This window comes from Morus notabilis, unplaced genomic scaffold, assembly GCF_000414095.1.
Source record: "Morus notabilis unplaced genomic scaffold, ASM41409v2 Scaffold523, whole genome shotgun sequence".
Taxonomy (NCBI): Eukaryota; Viridiplantae; Streptophyta; class Magnoliopsida; order Rosales; family Moraceae; genus Morus; species Morus notabilis.
Window position 1 is genome coordinate 49,250 of NW_010360304.1, and position 16,730 is coordinate 65,979.

At 35.4% G+C, this 16,730-nt stretch overlaps 2 protein-coding genes across 3 annotated transcripts; both read right to left on the reverse strand.

Moving 5' to 3' along the window:
• Positions 1-1,083: 1,083 nt before the first annotated feature.
• LOC21392224 (ethylene-responsive transcription factor RAP2-1) lies at positions 1,084-2,495 on the reverse strand. The gene has a single exon (XM_010096339.2). The coding sequence runs from the start codon at positions 2,123-2,125 to the stop codon at positions 1,586-1,588; it is 540 nt and encodes a 179-aa protein (XP_010094641.1). The 5' UTR covers positions 2,126-2,495; the 3' UTR covers positions 1,084-1,585.
• Positions 2,496-8,781: 6,286 nt separating this feature from the next.
• Positions 8,782-12,123, reverse strand: LOC21392226. Of its 2 annotated transcripts, none has more exons than XM_024164413.1 (2): positions 10,466-12,123; positions 8,782-8,797 (listed from the first exon to the last, which is right to left on the reverse strand). In XM_024164413.1, the coding sequence occupies exon 1, from the start codon at positions 11,772-11,774 to the stop codon at positions 10,551-10,553; it is 1,224 nt and encodes a 407-aa protein (XP_024020181.1). In that variant the 5' UTR covers positions 11,775-12,123; the 3' UTR covers positions 8,782-8,797; positions 10,466-10,550. The 2 variants fall into 2 exon arrangements, with proteins under 2 accessions (XP_024020181.1, XP_010094643.1); XM_010096341.2 differs by lacking the exon at positions 8,782-8,797 and adding an exon at positions 9,903-10,186.
• Positions 12,124-16,730: the final 4,607 nt, after the last annotated feature.

The window sequence follows — 16,730 nt, forward strand, 5'->3', positions numbered from 1 at the left end:
TAGTATTATGCTCTTGATTTGAGAGGGAAATTAAACATGTCCAAAATATATACATGTGTTTGTTTATTATCCACCTCTTTTCCTACAGAAGCCATTCGCCAAGCTGACGAATAGAATTTCACCCTTAAAATAATTTTACATAATACTAACAATAATCTTAAACTAATAGCAAGAGAGATCCACAAGATCAAATATCGGCGTATATTTAATTAACAGATTACAATAAAAAAAAATGGAAGAGCAAAAAAATAAAGTCAAATTTTGATTAGAGGTCAGTTAGGCAACGCCGCATGTATTGGCTACAAGAGACCAATAAAAAGGAACCGTCCATGTGGAAAACAAGAGCCAAGCCTAATTAAGATAATTCACAATTAATGCTTATAATTTTGGCCCCCGTACAGATCGATTATTAATTAACAGCGGATTACAACACCGTTTAAACTTTAGCCCTAAAGTCTAATCTAGAAAAACTTATAACCAAAAAAAAAAAAAAAAAAAAAAAAAAAAAAAAAGAAAGAAAAAAGAGGTGAGTATAAAATTGATGCTACGCAGCTAAGAATGATGACCCCCCTATTCTCTCTTACAGTAACTCTCAATCTCAATGATGATGAGTAGTTGTGTGTCATTCTATACAAACACACACACACACACACACACACACATATATATATATATATATATATTTAATTGATTTCTTATTGGGCTTTCCATTTCCATCAGCTACCATCCGTAAACAAATAAATTAACCTTTCGTAAGCTTCCACCATAGCATGACATTGACTAGCGTGCTGATTCAGGACCACTTTGTCTCTCTCTCTCTCTCTCTCTCTCTCTCTCTCTCTCTCTCTCTCTCTCTCTCTCCTAACTTCACTTTGGTTTTCCATTGTTCTGTGGTCTCCACAAGCACGTCATGGGTTCCGGTTCTTGCCTTATCTTCTTATCTACTAATTTGTATTTTTTTGGTTTTGCCTACTAACACATATTTTCTTCACTGCCGATTATTAACAAGATTGCGTTTAACGCAGGCCTTCCCTTTCTTCTATACTTCGTCTTCATCGAATATTTAAAATATGTCCAAAAACAACTTTAAAGATCACGAACATGATCACATATAAATATAATAAATTTACAGCGTTAAGATTAATATCATAAACCCAAAAGAAGAAGAAGAAGAAGAAGAAGAAAGACTAAAAAGATAAATATAATTCTGACCGACCAACAAGATACTAACTAACTAGCTAAGGTTGGCCTTTTCATTCGAAATTCAGCCGGTTTTCGTAATTGCATGCTACAATCAAAAAGCTTAAAAAGCCAATCAAACAGAATCCTTTTTTATTCCGTTTTAATCCATCTTCGCGCGGTTTCACCACTTGCACTTGTAAAATCATCAACTAACGGTGCAACATGGAAAGATAAAGAGAGATGATCGTCATCGTCATAATCCAAAACTATCTAGAGAGAGAAAACATCATGACCAAAAAGAGAGAGGAGATCATAAGAGATTATAGACAGTCGAGGATTCGCAGCAATAATAATAATAAGAAGAAAAAAAGAAAGAACAATTCTTATAAATCTCATCTCTTTTTCAATGATCTTCATCGGAGTCTTCCGGGTCCGGGTACTCGTTTAAGTCGGGCGTGGGATTAGATTTGGACGGAGACGACGTGGCATGGAGAGCGGTCTGTATGGCGTCCACCTTGGCACCGATCTCGGTGGCTCGCTTGCGGATGGAGGCGGCGGACATGTCGGTGAGGCGGTCGTCTTCCTGGAAGATGAGTTCGGGGAAGTTAAGGCGAGCGGACGGTCCTCGGAGGTAGAAAACCGCCGTGTCGTAGGCCCGAGCCGCCGCGACCGGGGTGGTGTATGAGCCGAGCCAAATCCTTGACCTCTTGTTCGGCTCTCTTATCTCCGCCACCCACTTCCCCCACTTCCTCATCCTTATTCCCCTGTACGGCTTCTCCGCCGCTTGATTCATATGATGATGATTATGATTATGATGATGATGATGATGATGATTTTGATGCTGTACTTGTCGCCTGATCGGCTTACGCTTCTCGGCGCTGTTATTAGTTGATGTTGAAGAAGTCGAACAGCAGTACTGATCAGACTGATCTCCTAATTCCATTTTCCAAAAGATAGATTTTAGAAATATTTTTTTGGCTTGGTACAAAACCCCAACAAAGAACTGACTTGGTGTGTGGAGGTGAAGATATATATGATTGATATAATATATGAGCGGAGGCTGAAATTGTATTTGTGTGTTGTGTATCAGTATATTTCCTACTTGGCTGCTACTCTGTCGTAAGGACACGGCCGCCACGTTGATCTGCCTTTAAGATAAATCTAAAGTTGGCCGACATATTCCATCACCTCCCACCTTTCAGTCTCTCTCTCTCTCTCTCTCTCTCTCTCCTCTCTAGTATAGTATGTGTTCTCTCTCTCTCTCTCCTCTCTGGAATAGTATGTGTTTTGTGCTCCTTTTTATAAACTGATATTTATATTCCTTTTATACTCTGTGATCTCTGAGGGGCTTGGCTCAGTGAGTCTGAAAAGGCTTATTGCAGTTTATTTATAAATAAATATATTTATTGTTAAATAAAATTTATGAAAAGAAGTACCGATTGAACGGACGTAGTTTTGTTAATTTTTGTGGAGGTATAATAACTTGCCGACGTGTACGGTTACGCCTCTCGTACGTAATCACACCCAACATCCATCCGCCCTAGCCGTTCCTTTGCTTTGTGCTAAGGTAAGGTTTTTCTTTTGGTTTGTCAAACTCATGAAAGAAATAACTGGTCCATATATTATAATAATATTCTTTTTCTAATTAAATTATTATTTTTTTAATCTTTATTTTGGATGATTGTCTTGGGTGGTATGCTTTGTGGGAATAGTTTTATCGGCATTTCTTTGGATAGAGAAAGTCGGTGGTTGATGATGGACGGATAGATGTGGATGTGTGTTATAATACTATGTATATATATATATATATATATATATGGACAGATTATATTGGACCTAGCTAGCTAAGGGGGGTTTTGAGAATGACTCTCTCTCTCTCTCTCTTTCCGTCCACGCAATGACCAACCCCAAGTGGTAAAAGCAAACGCAGACTTGAAATAGTTTTAATACGTATCCCTGGTTAATTTCTCATTTTGTATTTCTTCTAATTATAGTATATATTTTGGTAGGGGTTGGAGAAAACTATAGTTATCTATCTGTTGTTTTGATCCTTTTGGATTTGAAATTTATATTCAAGTTTGGTTTTGATGATTAGCGTAACAGTGGTATTGCTGTTGTGAGGGCGTTAAAAGTATGACTTGCTAATTATTAGGAGAGGCTGGGACACATGTGTAGCAAATATGTGGATAACCATTACCTTAAGGGAAGTTCTGGTCAATTTTGTTTATTAGACTTCTAACACCTTGGAAACTTCAATATATATCCAATACTCTCCGTCTAAATGACAACATATACAGTATAACTATTATATATATATATATATATATATTTGATAAAAAAAAAAATTTAAGATTCAAGTTGGTCTTCCTAGCTAGCAGTATTCTTATTATATAAATAAATGAATTTATAACACTTAATACTTAACCCGGTTAGTATTGGAATTGAATATGTGTAGGAACTACTGTATTGGTATTATACGGAGTGGAAAAATCTTGTCCATTCAAGACAGGAGGGTTTTTGCGTGATACATCTCAGTTAAAGACAAAAGGAAGAATATAAGAAAAGATAGTAGTAATATACATTAGGAATTGATGAAATTTACTGTAATATTGGACAAGACTCAACATAAGGAAAATATATATATATATATATATATATATATATATATATATATATTAATTTGTCTAAACGTTGCTCAAAGGAGGCAAGAAAACGGGTAAACCGGAAAAAAGTTGTTTCGAAGTTCATAAACAACAGCTTAATGAAGCAAATGTAGCCTTTAAAGGAGAATAATAATATAGAAATGTGGAACAAGACAAACTTCCAAACCTACATAATTCATAGATCACTGAACAAGTACTATACACCATTTTAATAACAGGGAAGATCATGTAAAATCAGACATTGGAATTTGAACAAAAGCTATATATAAACAAAACTAAAATTACTATAGCTCCTTGTGTTTCGATTTTATGTATTATGATATCTTTCTGATCTGTTGATTTTTCAATTTTCTATAGCAGAAAAGATTCTTTCCCTCAATCCTATGTATTTGCGTGGTCCAAATCTTCAAAAACATGATGAATAATCAAAAGGGTGGGTTTAAATTAATCTGTCCTTTTTCTTTTCTCTGCCGTAAATCATATAAGAAACTACACCATATCCAATATATGTGTGTGTGTGTGTGAGAGAGAGAAGCGGAATTTAGTAAAAATATTAATTCTAAGTTCATAAACATTCATTGCACATAAAAATTAATCTTTTGTCAATATATATAGAAAAAACAAATATATTATTTTCCCAAGATTTTTTTCCTTCTAGAGAATGAGATACAGATAGGGGAAAATATTATAAAAAAAAAATTAAAATATATATATATATATAGAGGAAAGGAAAGGAAAAGAAAATAAATTATTAGGGTGGACTTAAGATTTTCTGTTTGGGAAAAATTGCATACCGGACATACTGAATCCATTAGGAGGGTGAAACATCGGCCATGATGATGATGAGGAAGACCCGAGAAATAATGGCCGTTGACCTATAGCAACAGCTGGTGGTGATGATGAAGAACGAGCATTAAAATCAATACCCACTGCACTTGATCCTGATCTTCTACTGGTACTACTCATAAGATTAACAAAATTAGGCTGCTGAGCAAAGGAGGTGATCTGATCAGCTGCGCCGAGACTAGAGTAAGCGCCGCTGATTTGATCATGATGATGATGATTAGGCCCTTGATCGTAAAGAATACCCTTGAAAACATGGCCTCCGATGCCCACACTCGTCTGATACGCATACTGCTGCTGCTGATGATGATGATCAGGACCTCCATCGTCCACCATGGAGCTCACTCGCACCACGTGAAATGTCGCCATGGCGTTCACTTCCAATGGGAAATTCTTTGCCCCATCACCATCATGATCTCCTAACCCTAGAAAATGAAAAGTAAAAAAATATATAAAGCCTATAATTGGAAAAAAAGGGACATCATTTATTCAATTTTAATTTTAATTAGAGCAATTAAACCAAAAAAAAAATAAAGTAAAAGAGAAAGTTGTAGAAAGAGATAGATATAAAGATATATAGCGATATAGCTATAGTAGGGAGTATAGTACTGAGAGAGAGAGAGAGAGAGAGAGAGAGAGAGTTGGGAGTTTCTCTGAAAAATAAAATTTTTTGAGCCACCATAATTTTACTTTTTTTAACCGTATTTGTATTAAAAATTATTTATTATGCATATTTTTTTTAATTTTATTAATTTTAATCAGATTTAACATTTAAAAAATTAATTTAACCGGTAAAAAAGTCTATTAAAGACCGTCCCAAACAAATTTCCCGAATATGTTTTTGGGAGTTTCTCTGAAAAATAAAATTTTTTGAGCCACCATAATTTTACTTTTTTTAACCGTATTTGTATTAAAAATTATTTATTATGCATATTTTTTTTAATTTTATTAATTTTAATCAGATTTAACATTTAAAAAATTAATTTAACCGGTAAAAAAGTCTATTAAAGACCGTCCCAAACAAATTTCCCGAATATGTTTAACTTTTATTCTTCCTTTTTATTTTTATGAAAACAAGGAAATTTTCCAAACTGTAATTTTAGGTAGTCTCTCAAGAAAGGGGGAAAAAATCACACAGGCACTCCCACCAAAACAGATGATGTGATTAACCATGATTAGTGAGGAGAAAAGAGCAACTAAAACTTTTGAATATCTAATATGTAAGGAAGAGATTAAAGTCCGTTCATTTTACTGATTTGAATTTAAAATTTGAGTTTTGTTACAGTTAAAAAGCTCTAAGAAATAATCATATTTAACTTTTTTACTACAGTAAAAAATTTTCACATAAAATCACATCTCAAATCAAATTACAAATTTAAATCAACGAACTAAACGGACCCAAATTTCTTAGTTGAGAGGTGGTCTGAGAAGAATTGGACCTTCTCATCTCCAACAAATCATCAAACTCCCAAAGGACCAAAAGCTCAAGAGTCACAAGTCTCCACTACTTGCCACTAGGCTGAAAACGACTTCTGTCGGCTGGGAAATATCAAGTGATCAATACGCATAAAGAATGAGAAGAAATATTGCAGAGAGCCACCTGGCTATCCAACATATTACGAATAGTGCATATACATAAATTCAACCGTTACATGATACAAGTCCCCAAGATCAAGCTAAAATAATGTTGGTGTCGCTACATGATACATCCTTCAACTACACACCACTGACTATTGTCCATCAAGTACAAAAGAAATCCCAATAGAGAATGATTAATCCGTATAAACTTAGAGAAGAATTAATCAAAATTATACTATGCTGTCATTGCGTTTACATAAAATGCATGACCAACATGAAAATTTTTCCAAACTCATTACCGTGAACCATGATGTTCCAGACAAAAGGTTTATAGTTCTGATTTAACAGACGTTGGACTGCACCGTGGTACATTATTCAATAAGCCCGACTGGCCGTTTGTGGAGCACATAATACATTTACATTGTATGATAATCTCTCTCAATCTCCATGAAGAAGGCAAATATATACACAGTTTATCTCATGTCCCTTTTTTATATTTAGGCTTTTTTTTTTTTGGCATAAAATCCCCTAAACTTTTCGTGTTTGGCGGATTGGTTGTTAAACTAAAAATTTTACAATCTAACTCTTTAAACTTTAAAATGTGTTGCACTGTTAGTCATTTTGACGATATCTGTTAAATCTTAAACGGCTTTTGCATGTGATTCCCAGCGTGACATACCTCTCAAGAGCATTAGTGGTCATTTCATAACTAAATTAAAAAAAGAAACAAAAACACCAGATTCCTTTGTCTCATTGCATCACCCAACAGATAAAAGATGTCAATACTAATGGTATTTGAACTACCAAGCCAAGCAAAATGATACGTATTCAACAAAACAGAGTTTTTTTTTTTTTTTTTAGTCGAACAGCAAATCAGAGTTAACAAACAATTGTTTGAAAAACAAAAAAAAAAAAAAAAATCATAATTAAGGTGCCCCATGCTTTAACTCGGGTTCACCATGGCAAAGTTAGGCACTAGAATTTTCAACTTGCAAAACCTTAATGATACAGAATAAACCCAGATTAATTTAGTTTTTTTTTTTTTTTACCCATATTGACAAACCTAGATAAACGAACCCGGATTAAAATAAAAAATGTCAAAATATCGAAATGTTAAGAAGCTTACTTTTTGCACCTTACGGCAGGAAGAAAAACACGCGGCTTTGCTTTATTTGGTGAGAGAACAAATTAGTTCGGATGAGCAGACATTAATATTTGTATCGACAAAACATAATGTGGAGTTTCTTAATATTTTGTTCAGAGATCCAAGCTTGGTATTTTTTTTATTTTAATCTGGGTTTTCGGACTGAGATCCGAACCCAAATAAATGTCAGTACTGATATCCAAACTTTCGGACACAAACAAAGCAATAAAATCCCTATGTTTCTCGGCAACCAGCTATACCAGATGAAGAGAGAGGAAGAGAGAGAGGGCGCTAAACCATAATCAAGGCAATACCAGATGCGGCGATAGCTCTTCTCCGGCGGTGGCAGAAGGGGAAGGGCATGAGAAGAGAGAGGCAGCGTGAAGGAGATGGGCCTTGGGGCTTTTATTTTGTGTGTGTGTGTGTGTTTTTATTTTATTTTATTTACCTACTTATTTAAAAAGAAAAAGACCATCAATACCTTTACTAATAGTTCAAGTGCAAATCACGTGAAAAAAAAATCGTTTAAAATCATTCAATTTTTAACAAACGTTATGAAAAGGACTGTCAATACAATACATTTCAAAAATCAGGGAGTTGATTGTAAAAATTTTAGTTTAAAGATCAATCCGCCAAACACAAAAAAAATTTAGGGAGGTCCATGTAAAAAAAAAAGCCTTTTATAATAACAGTTTCTCGGTAGATCCAAAGTGTGTACTTAAAAAAAAAAAAAGAAAAAAAAAAAAGAAGACAATGTGACGGTGGAAGTCTGACCCAAGTGTCACTGTGAATTATCCAATACAAATCACAAAAGAACAATTGCACGACAAGTTTACAGCTAAAACGGATATATTAAACCAACTAGGCAAATTGATGATTTGTTCTGTTCCATAACAGATTCATTTACCCTCCATATTGAGATAACACACCATACTGAAATTTCAAAACAGATAACAAGAATCATGAGTATGAGGTGTTAGATTTGTGGTTTGGTGGTAGTATTACTGAGTGCATCTCTTTTTAAGTAGAATTGAGTTGAATCACTTTCGTTTTATTAATGAGCTTTTACACTTTTTTTATGAACGAAAAGATAAAAGACGAAACGACACTAATAATTTTTTTAAATTCAAACAAAAAATAAAAATAAAAAATAACAACTCATCTTGTCAGTCTACTGTGCGGACATTTGTATTTCTATAGCTCCACCTCCACTACCCTTTATCTATGGCCTCAGATATAATAATTCATACTCTGTTCAGGTCGTTTTCTTTTAGGTGTTTTCGTGACTTGTGGCCCAATGAACACCAGCCTCACTTCTCAATGGAGAAGTCATCCCGCATTAAGCTTTTAGTACATACAACTTTGCTTAGAGCTGCCATATCAAATACTATAGATAAAGGTTAGTATTGCTGTTTCTGCCATATCAAATACTCAATGGAGAAGTCTACGTTGGAATTTTTGTCACCTTCAACTTGGGTAACCCTCCTGTCGGCGCGCTCACTAAGGAAACTTCCACATGTATAACTGTAACTACATATAATCACTCAATTCTAGAAGGCGGCAGATCCTACGATCACCGTCTAAACTTAACAAACACCTTATAATTCTTTTCATTTATGTCTTTTCCAATCAGCCAACTTCATGTGCGGAAACTAAGGACTCGTTTGTATCTTTGAGTTGTAGTTATTTATGTGTAAATTTGAAGTTGAATTTAAGTTATAATTTGAGTTAAAATTATAACTTAAGTTTGTATTTAGATGTGCACATTTGAATTATAATTTGAATTAAGAATTTATTTGAATTTGTGTTTGAATGTGTCAAAACTTAAATTTGTATTTAAATAGTATTTTAATAAAAGCTCAATAGTGATGAAAAATTTTAATAAGGTATATTGATGGGATTTTATTCGTCTCTTCGTTGTGAACGCATAAAAAATCATCTCAATCGGATTAAAACGAAAAAGTTATAACGTTTTTAAAAATAGAAAAAATATTGTTCATTAACTTGAGTTTGAATTTCTTGTTCATTTCACCGATTCGAGTTTTGCTACAATAAAAAACTCTCAGAAACAGTCATCTAACTTTTTTACTACAGTAAAAAACTCACATAAAATCACATCTCAATTCGAATTAAAAACTCAAACCAGCGAACTAAACGGGCCCTAAGAATTTGAGTTGAGGGGAAAACTTAAACTCAGATTTTAGCCTCAAACTCAATTTAAAACTCAAATTTTATAAACGAACATAAATTTAAAAAAAAAATTGTAACTTAAATTCAATTTTTTTTTTAGTTTTACTCCAAAGAACAAGCCCCAAATATTTTCACGTTATCCAAATTTTATCTCAAGCGGCCAAAGTCACCATTGGTTTTCAGTAGTGGAAACTGAATTTGGCTTCCTGATAATGATAAGAGGAAATGCAAATTCATAGAATTTGTAAATTGCAAAGTAAAGAACTAAAACACACTATCTATAATTAACTATTGTTGTTTTGTATTGTATTGGCTTTGAATCACTAACATCCCGTTTGATTGAAAGATTTATTATCTGATTTGAATCATGATTCATGATTCGTTATAATATTTTTTCTTATAAAAAATACACATAAATTAAAAATGATTCCACCCTCACCGGATAAATCCGGAGAAGGACAACAGCTAGGCAGACTCGCAGGAAGATGCTACTGATAGTAGTCCGCTTTGTGAAAGTCCCAAAAAAGCTCACTTCGCGGCAGCGACATCCATCCAATGAGATATGCTTCGGGTAACATTCCCTCATCTGAAATTTCATTTTTGGTGGGAAATGTTCTTTATTTTAGATAATGAAACCATTTCATTACTACCAACCCAAAGAAATACGATCTCAATCTCATAATTTTAATGTACGAACTAAACGGGCTCTATCTATCCAGCCACCGTAAGGCATCACGTTAGACTAAAGATGAGACAACCTCAAAACTGTAATCAAATATCCATGAAAATAATTTTGTTCAAGAATTGTAAGCATTGAAATGTTCAAAAAAATGTAGACAATCAGGCAGGAAAAAAAATTAATTACCTCCATCGTAAACAATCAAACTGTACATCCTCAACATCACTTTTCCAACCCATATCAATGTAGCTAGTTCTTTCTCATTTACATGTCAAAAAATCCAATCTTCCACTTCCATTTCCTCATCATCACTATCCCCAAACAGATACTCTTCTTCACCCATTTCCTCTGCCTCCCATTCTTCCTCTTCCCCTTCCGAAAACGCCGAAATCCTCACGCCATTTAAGCGATCGCTCGTCACCACAAGCTCATCAACAACTCTATCAAGATCACCAACATCATCAAAACCATCATCACCAAACATCTCATCGCTTCCACTCCTACGCTTGGGCACCAAATCGCTCTCCGTAATCTTCCCATTCTCGACCTCAATCCACGGTACCCACACGTCGGCGTGCCGCCCCAGCGCCTTGTCCCAATCCCCGACGACCACCGTCCCTAAATTGGCGTTCCTAGCCCTCCTCAACATCTCCGAGAAATCCGAATCGTCGGAGACCAGAAACAGCCAATCGATCCCTCTGCTCATCGAGTGTTGCATCTGCCGCTTCAGCGCCCAATCCGCCGCCTGAGGCTTGTCCTCCACCGTCTTCACGAAAACCCCCGCCCGACGGAGCTCCGACGCCAGCCCGTACCCGACTTTCGGCGTCAGCAAATCCCTCGCCGCCTCGTTGTACTTGTGGTTCCCCGAGATGTGCCGCTCCTTAAAACGCTGCCGTTTCTTCCCCTTCAGGGATTTCAACCGGTTCAGCTTCTTCTGCCGCTCCCGCTCGTGGAGCTGCTTGAAGTGCTTCTTGAGGTCGAGGTTGGTCTTGCACTTGCGGCCGCAGACGCTGCAGACGTAGGGCATGGAAGGGACGGCGACGCCCTTGCGCTCGAGGATGTCGAGGGTCTTCCTCTGGCGGCGCTGGTCGAGGACCCACTGGGGAAGGTGCACGAAGGCGTGGCGGTTGGCGTAGGCGGAGGCGTCGACGACGTGGCCGAACTTCTCGGCGACGCGCTTAAGGGACATGGCGGCTTGGTAAGGAGGCCCACGAGGGGGCTTGTTGTCGAGGTCCCAGAGAATCACCACCTTCTTCTGCTTCGGCGCGTACACGCCTTCCTTGTTCTTCACCATGTCGATCTCGGAACCCGACGCGGAGGCTCTGACGCGACATCTGAGGGTGATAATGTGTCGTTTTAAAGGGAAGGATAGAGAGAGAGTGGTGTGGAGGAAGTGAGAGTGGGAGGATTGGAGTTGGTTGGTGCGGCGGAGGAGGGGCGGAGGAATTAGCGGTTGGAGGGTAGCGGTGGTTGCCGCGTTGCAGATTGGGTTCATTTCATTTATCGTTTTTGTCTTCGGAAGACTGTGATGAGCGAAAATCGAGCTCGCTCTTTCAAGATCTTGTTCGGTTTGCTTTTTTCTTGATTTTTGGTATCCGTTGATATTTTCGTACTGTTTTCTGGTTTGAGATCTTTCAGAATTGAGCCCAAGTTTAATCTTCTCTCTATCTGATGAAAGGATGCGGGCTTTGCTTAGGCGTGTTAATGTGGGCCATTTTGGTTTCGGGAAGGCCCGTGAAGGATAAATTAGGCCTGTATACGCTTAATCCTCTCCCGAGTGCACATTTGCTGCTGCGAGGTTCAGGGCACAGTTTTGAGCGGCGCCGTTTGAGTTTGATTTGGTTTGTAATAATGGTTGTTACTTGCCCAATTAGTTTATATTATCCTTGTCTCATTTGTTTAATATTTGGCCGTGTTTTGCGTCTCTTTGTGTGGTATTTTTTTTTTTTGGTTTTTGTGCTTGGGATTTTTGAATTGTGCATATCTTTTGTATCTAAGAAAGAGTTCGTATGATCTCGTTTATTTTACCAATATGATTTTAAAATTTAAATTTTATTATAGTAAAAAGTTTTTAGAAACAGTCGTATTTTTTTTTTATTACAATAAAAGATTCTCACATAAAGTCATATTTCAATTCAAATTAAAAACTCAAATCACTGAACTAAACCGGCTACGTGTCTTTTGATTACTTATACGCAAGACTCCTTATCTTCTTTTGAACGTTTATTTTAAATTTACATGCTGAGCCAGTTGTTTATTAGTGCCATATATTTTATAAAAACTGGGACGGAGGGAATTAAGGATTATGGGGGCTTAAGCCCCCTCTTAACTTTTTATTCTTTTTAAAAATCTATAGATATATTATTTCAAATTACATTACAGTCCCCACAAAAAGAATGAAAACTTGATTTAGCCCCACTCAATTTTTTTTTAAATATACATATTTATTGAAACAAATTACATTTAATTAAAGTTTTACCCTAGTAATTAGTCTCTCCTCGCAAAAATTCCTAATTTTGTCACTGGATAGAAAGTTACCTGAGTATGAATTGCTATTTTTATTCCCTTTTAATGCTATGAAATATATTTAGAGAACGTTTGGTTTATGTATTCAAAATCATGATTCAGAATTATTTTTATTTTACGTGTGTTTTTTGTGAGAAAAAAATACTGTAAAAAATTATGAATTATAATTCAGAATCAAAAATAAATATAAGAAACAAACGTGAAGAAAAAAAACTGATTTGCTTCAAAGATGGTCGACGATGTTTCCATTCCATCATGATTACCGACTTTAAATAGCGAGGGCGCAGACTTTTCCATATTTTGTTACTAAACCAAATGAACAAGAAAAATTTGGATAGGGATACTTCTGTAATTTAGGTTGTGAATGATTTATTGGTAAAACTTATTAAGCGTCCAAGGCGTACCTTATCCATATATTGAAGATGGAAAAAATAAATAAATAAATTTAACGGTATTTGATATTTCCTTGTTTCCACTCAAAAGATCATGATTCTTTCTTAAAATCCCTGCAACGTTTGCCTTCCAATATATCTTGTCTTAATATTCGCCAAACAAAAGGAGCCTACATAGAGTTATACGACACATCATTTCATTTTTTTTTTTTTTCAAAAGGTCAATAATTTAAAATTATGGGAGGATATTTGGCGAACATCTAGTTGCACAAAATCCTTGGGAAATCTTGCAAGAGTTGTGCAGTTATTTTCCTCTTAATAATCGCCTCAAAAGTTGGAATTCTTAAGGTTCTGTTAGGATCCTGGTTGAATCCTATATTATTAAAGTATGGGCTTAACATGTGGGTTTATAATCACTTGGGCACCATCTCCTTACAAGCTAGCTTTTAGAAATGAGTTCTGTCCAAGGGTTATAACAATTGGTATCAGAGCATGTCCCTTCTCAGGCCCACGTTGCGGAAGGCGCGACCTGGGGAGGGGCGACTTGGAAAGGCCAGAGTGGGCCATCCAGAGTGGGCCGCCGTGGACGTCGGTGTCGGAAGCATGGTGGTATGTTAGGATCCTGGTTGAGTCTCACATTGCTAAAGTATGGGCTTAGCATGTGGATTTATAATCCTTGGGTAGAACTCATCCTCAAAAGCTAGCTTGTAGGGAGAGGGTGCCCAAATGGTTATAAACTCACATGCTAAGCTCATACTTTAACAATGTGGGACTCAACCAGGATCCTAACATACCACCACGCTTCCGGCACCGACGTCCATGGCGGCTCACTCTGGATGGCCCACTCTGGCCTTTCCAGGTCGCCCTTTCCGCAACGTGGGCCTGAGGAGGGCATGCTCTGATATCAATTGTTATAACCCTTGGATAGAACTCATCCTAAAAAACTAGCTTGTAGGGAGAGGGTGCCCAAGTAATTATAAACTCACATACTAAGCCCATACTTTAACAATATATGACTCAACCAGGATCCTAACAGGTTCTTTGTCTTCTAGAAAATTCATATGGAGCCTTACACTCGAGAGTCATATCTGCCGACATCAAATTTCTTATTCTTTCTCTTTGTTCTCAGTTTTTTTTTTCCCCCCCTCACATTTTTACACAGTTGATCAGAATATAAACAAAAAGTGTGCGCCCACAATATCCGTCTAATGTGCTTCCACCACCCCCAAAACTACATTAATAAATAAAAAAATAGAATAGAATAAATACTAATTCCATTCTACACAATACAAATTGAGGTCCCCTTCCAAAACAGGTGGCGTTCAATGAACAAATCTTTATTCCCCATGCCACATCGTGGCCTAATTTTATGCAAATTTATTTGCTCTTACTAGTTACCTGCATAAAAAAAAAAAAAAAAAAAAAAAAATTCTCTTTTGTCCCCATACTTGCTCAATTCATTTATTATTTTCTTAATTTTTTGAGATTCAATTGTTATTTTTTTAATTAATAGAATGTGCAAATTTGACGTTTTAGTGACGTGTCATTTGTGCTTGAGCAAAGTCATAGATTATCCGTCCTATTCCCAATAAGAAGAAATAGTATCCAATGATAGCTACCCAGGGCTCTGCCTGCAAGAATAGAGACAAACGAGAATGGATGAGCTCTTACTTATATGGTTTTGCTTGCTGTGTTCTCCATGCTAAAAAGTCTCACCTATTTGCTTGCAGGGCCATAATCCTATTCCTCGGTTGTGCCTTTCTTCTTTTTTTCTTTTGTCTTTTTTTTTTTTTTTTTTTTTTTTTTATATTTTTTAGTTTTTTTTTTTTTTTTTTTTTTTTTGCATAATTTTTACTCCATCTTTTCCAAAAGCACTTTCCTAAGCTTTGTTAATCCCCAGAGAGAGAGAAAGATTAATTTTATAACTAATATGGTCAATCGCTTTCTTTTTTAACATCAATCATCTTATAATTCTATCTCTTTACAACATTTCCATAGCTTGTCTTAAAGATTATCCCCATTCCATACGCCTTAAACTATCAAAGTGGGACTAGACAAAACTTCCTTTGTCCTTTGATCGCCTCCTTTTTTTTTTTTTTTTTTTTTAAAAGGGGAAGGGTTCTCTTAACTTTTATTTTCTCTTTAATAATTTTCTCCTTGATTTATGGCAATTATCTTCAGAATTATAATACACACTGTTTTTTCCTCAACTACAACCGACCCAAAAAAAGCAAGTCAATTATATAATATAATTAAGATGATTTGTAATTATTCTGATGATTGCTTTCTGTTTTAAATAATGGTGGTGAATAACAAGAAAATTGAGCAGACAACTTTGGTGGGTCTCAGGCAGATGCAGCTATGTATATGTCAATTCTATCCAGTTCATATAGACGTACCTGGTACAGTGACTGTCTTTGCCTCTTTGGGTCCCATAAATTAAATTTTTTTGTGTTTCCTTTTTTTTTTTTTAACAAAAAATGAACTCTACTTTTTGTCCATAAGCTTTTCTATTTTAGCAGCTACTCCCACCAATTTCTTGTTTTCGTGGAATTTGGCACCAAGGCAATGAGAGAGAATTCCTCATCAATGAACATAGAAACGACAATAATAACAGAAAGAAAATACAATCATAACTAAGCTCATTACAAGAAAAATAGCAAAAAGAAAATACTAATGCTAAAAGTAATAGTAATAACAATAATAACACAAAGAAACGACACAAATTAAGTGGGGAGAGTAGGTGTCCCACTGATATTGAATCTATCAATTATGTTGCATGGAAAAGCATTAGCTGTTAAAATTGGTGTAATCACTAGAGGAAATATAATTGGCTAAATACTCTTGAACAGGAAAAGAAAGCCCACTAACAAAAAATGCTCTAAAACCAGCATTTATTCTAATCAAGATTAATGCCAGTCACAATCACCATCTTCCACTTCCATATCCATTGATTCTTCTCCACTCCCTTCTTGGCTTGACCATACACAACCGCTAGTAGAGATGTCCCTTTGTGGTACTTCAGCCTTTTGCCATGGCCAGAATTTGTCACAAATGAGACAAATCTTTTATGCGGATTCTGCTTCTTTCAAATTTAAGATAACGGGAACAAAATGCTTTTTTCTTTTTTTCTTTTTTTTTCATTAAAAGAGCTTTTAGGATGTGATGTGATATTTGGAAGATGATATCTCCAAAAAAAATCTTCTCACAACCTCCAATTTTATTTATTTATTTATTCTTTTTGCCAAGTATTTGATATCGGTGAGTCTAGATTCCAATTGTAAATTTCAACTTATAATCTTTATTACGCTTTTATTTATTTTACATATTAAAATTTTTAATTTAAATTAAGATGTGATATTTAAAAAAAAAATTAATTATAATAAAAAAATTAAATATAATATTTTTTTAAAAATTTTAACCGTAAAAATTTAAAATTTAAAATTTAATTGGATGAAATAAACAACACTTATATTTATACCTTTTCTTATTGTATCGTCGATGAACTTTTTCTTCATAGAATGATTTGGTCT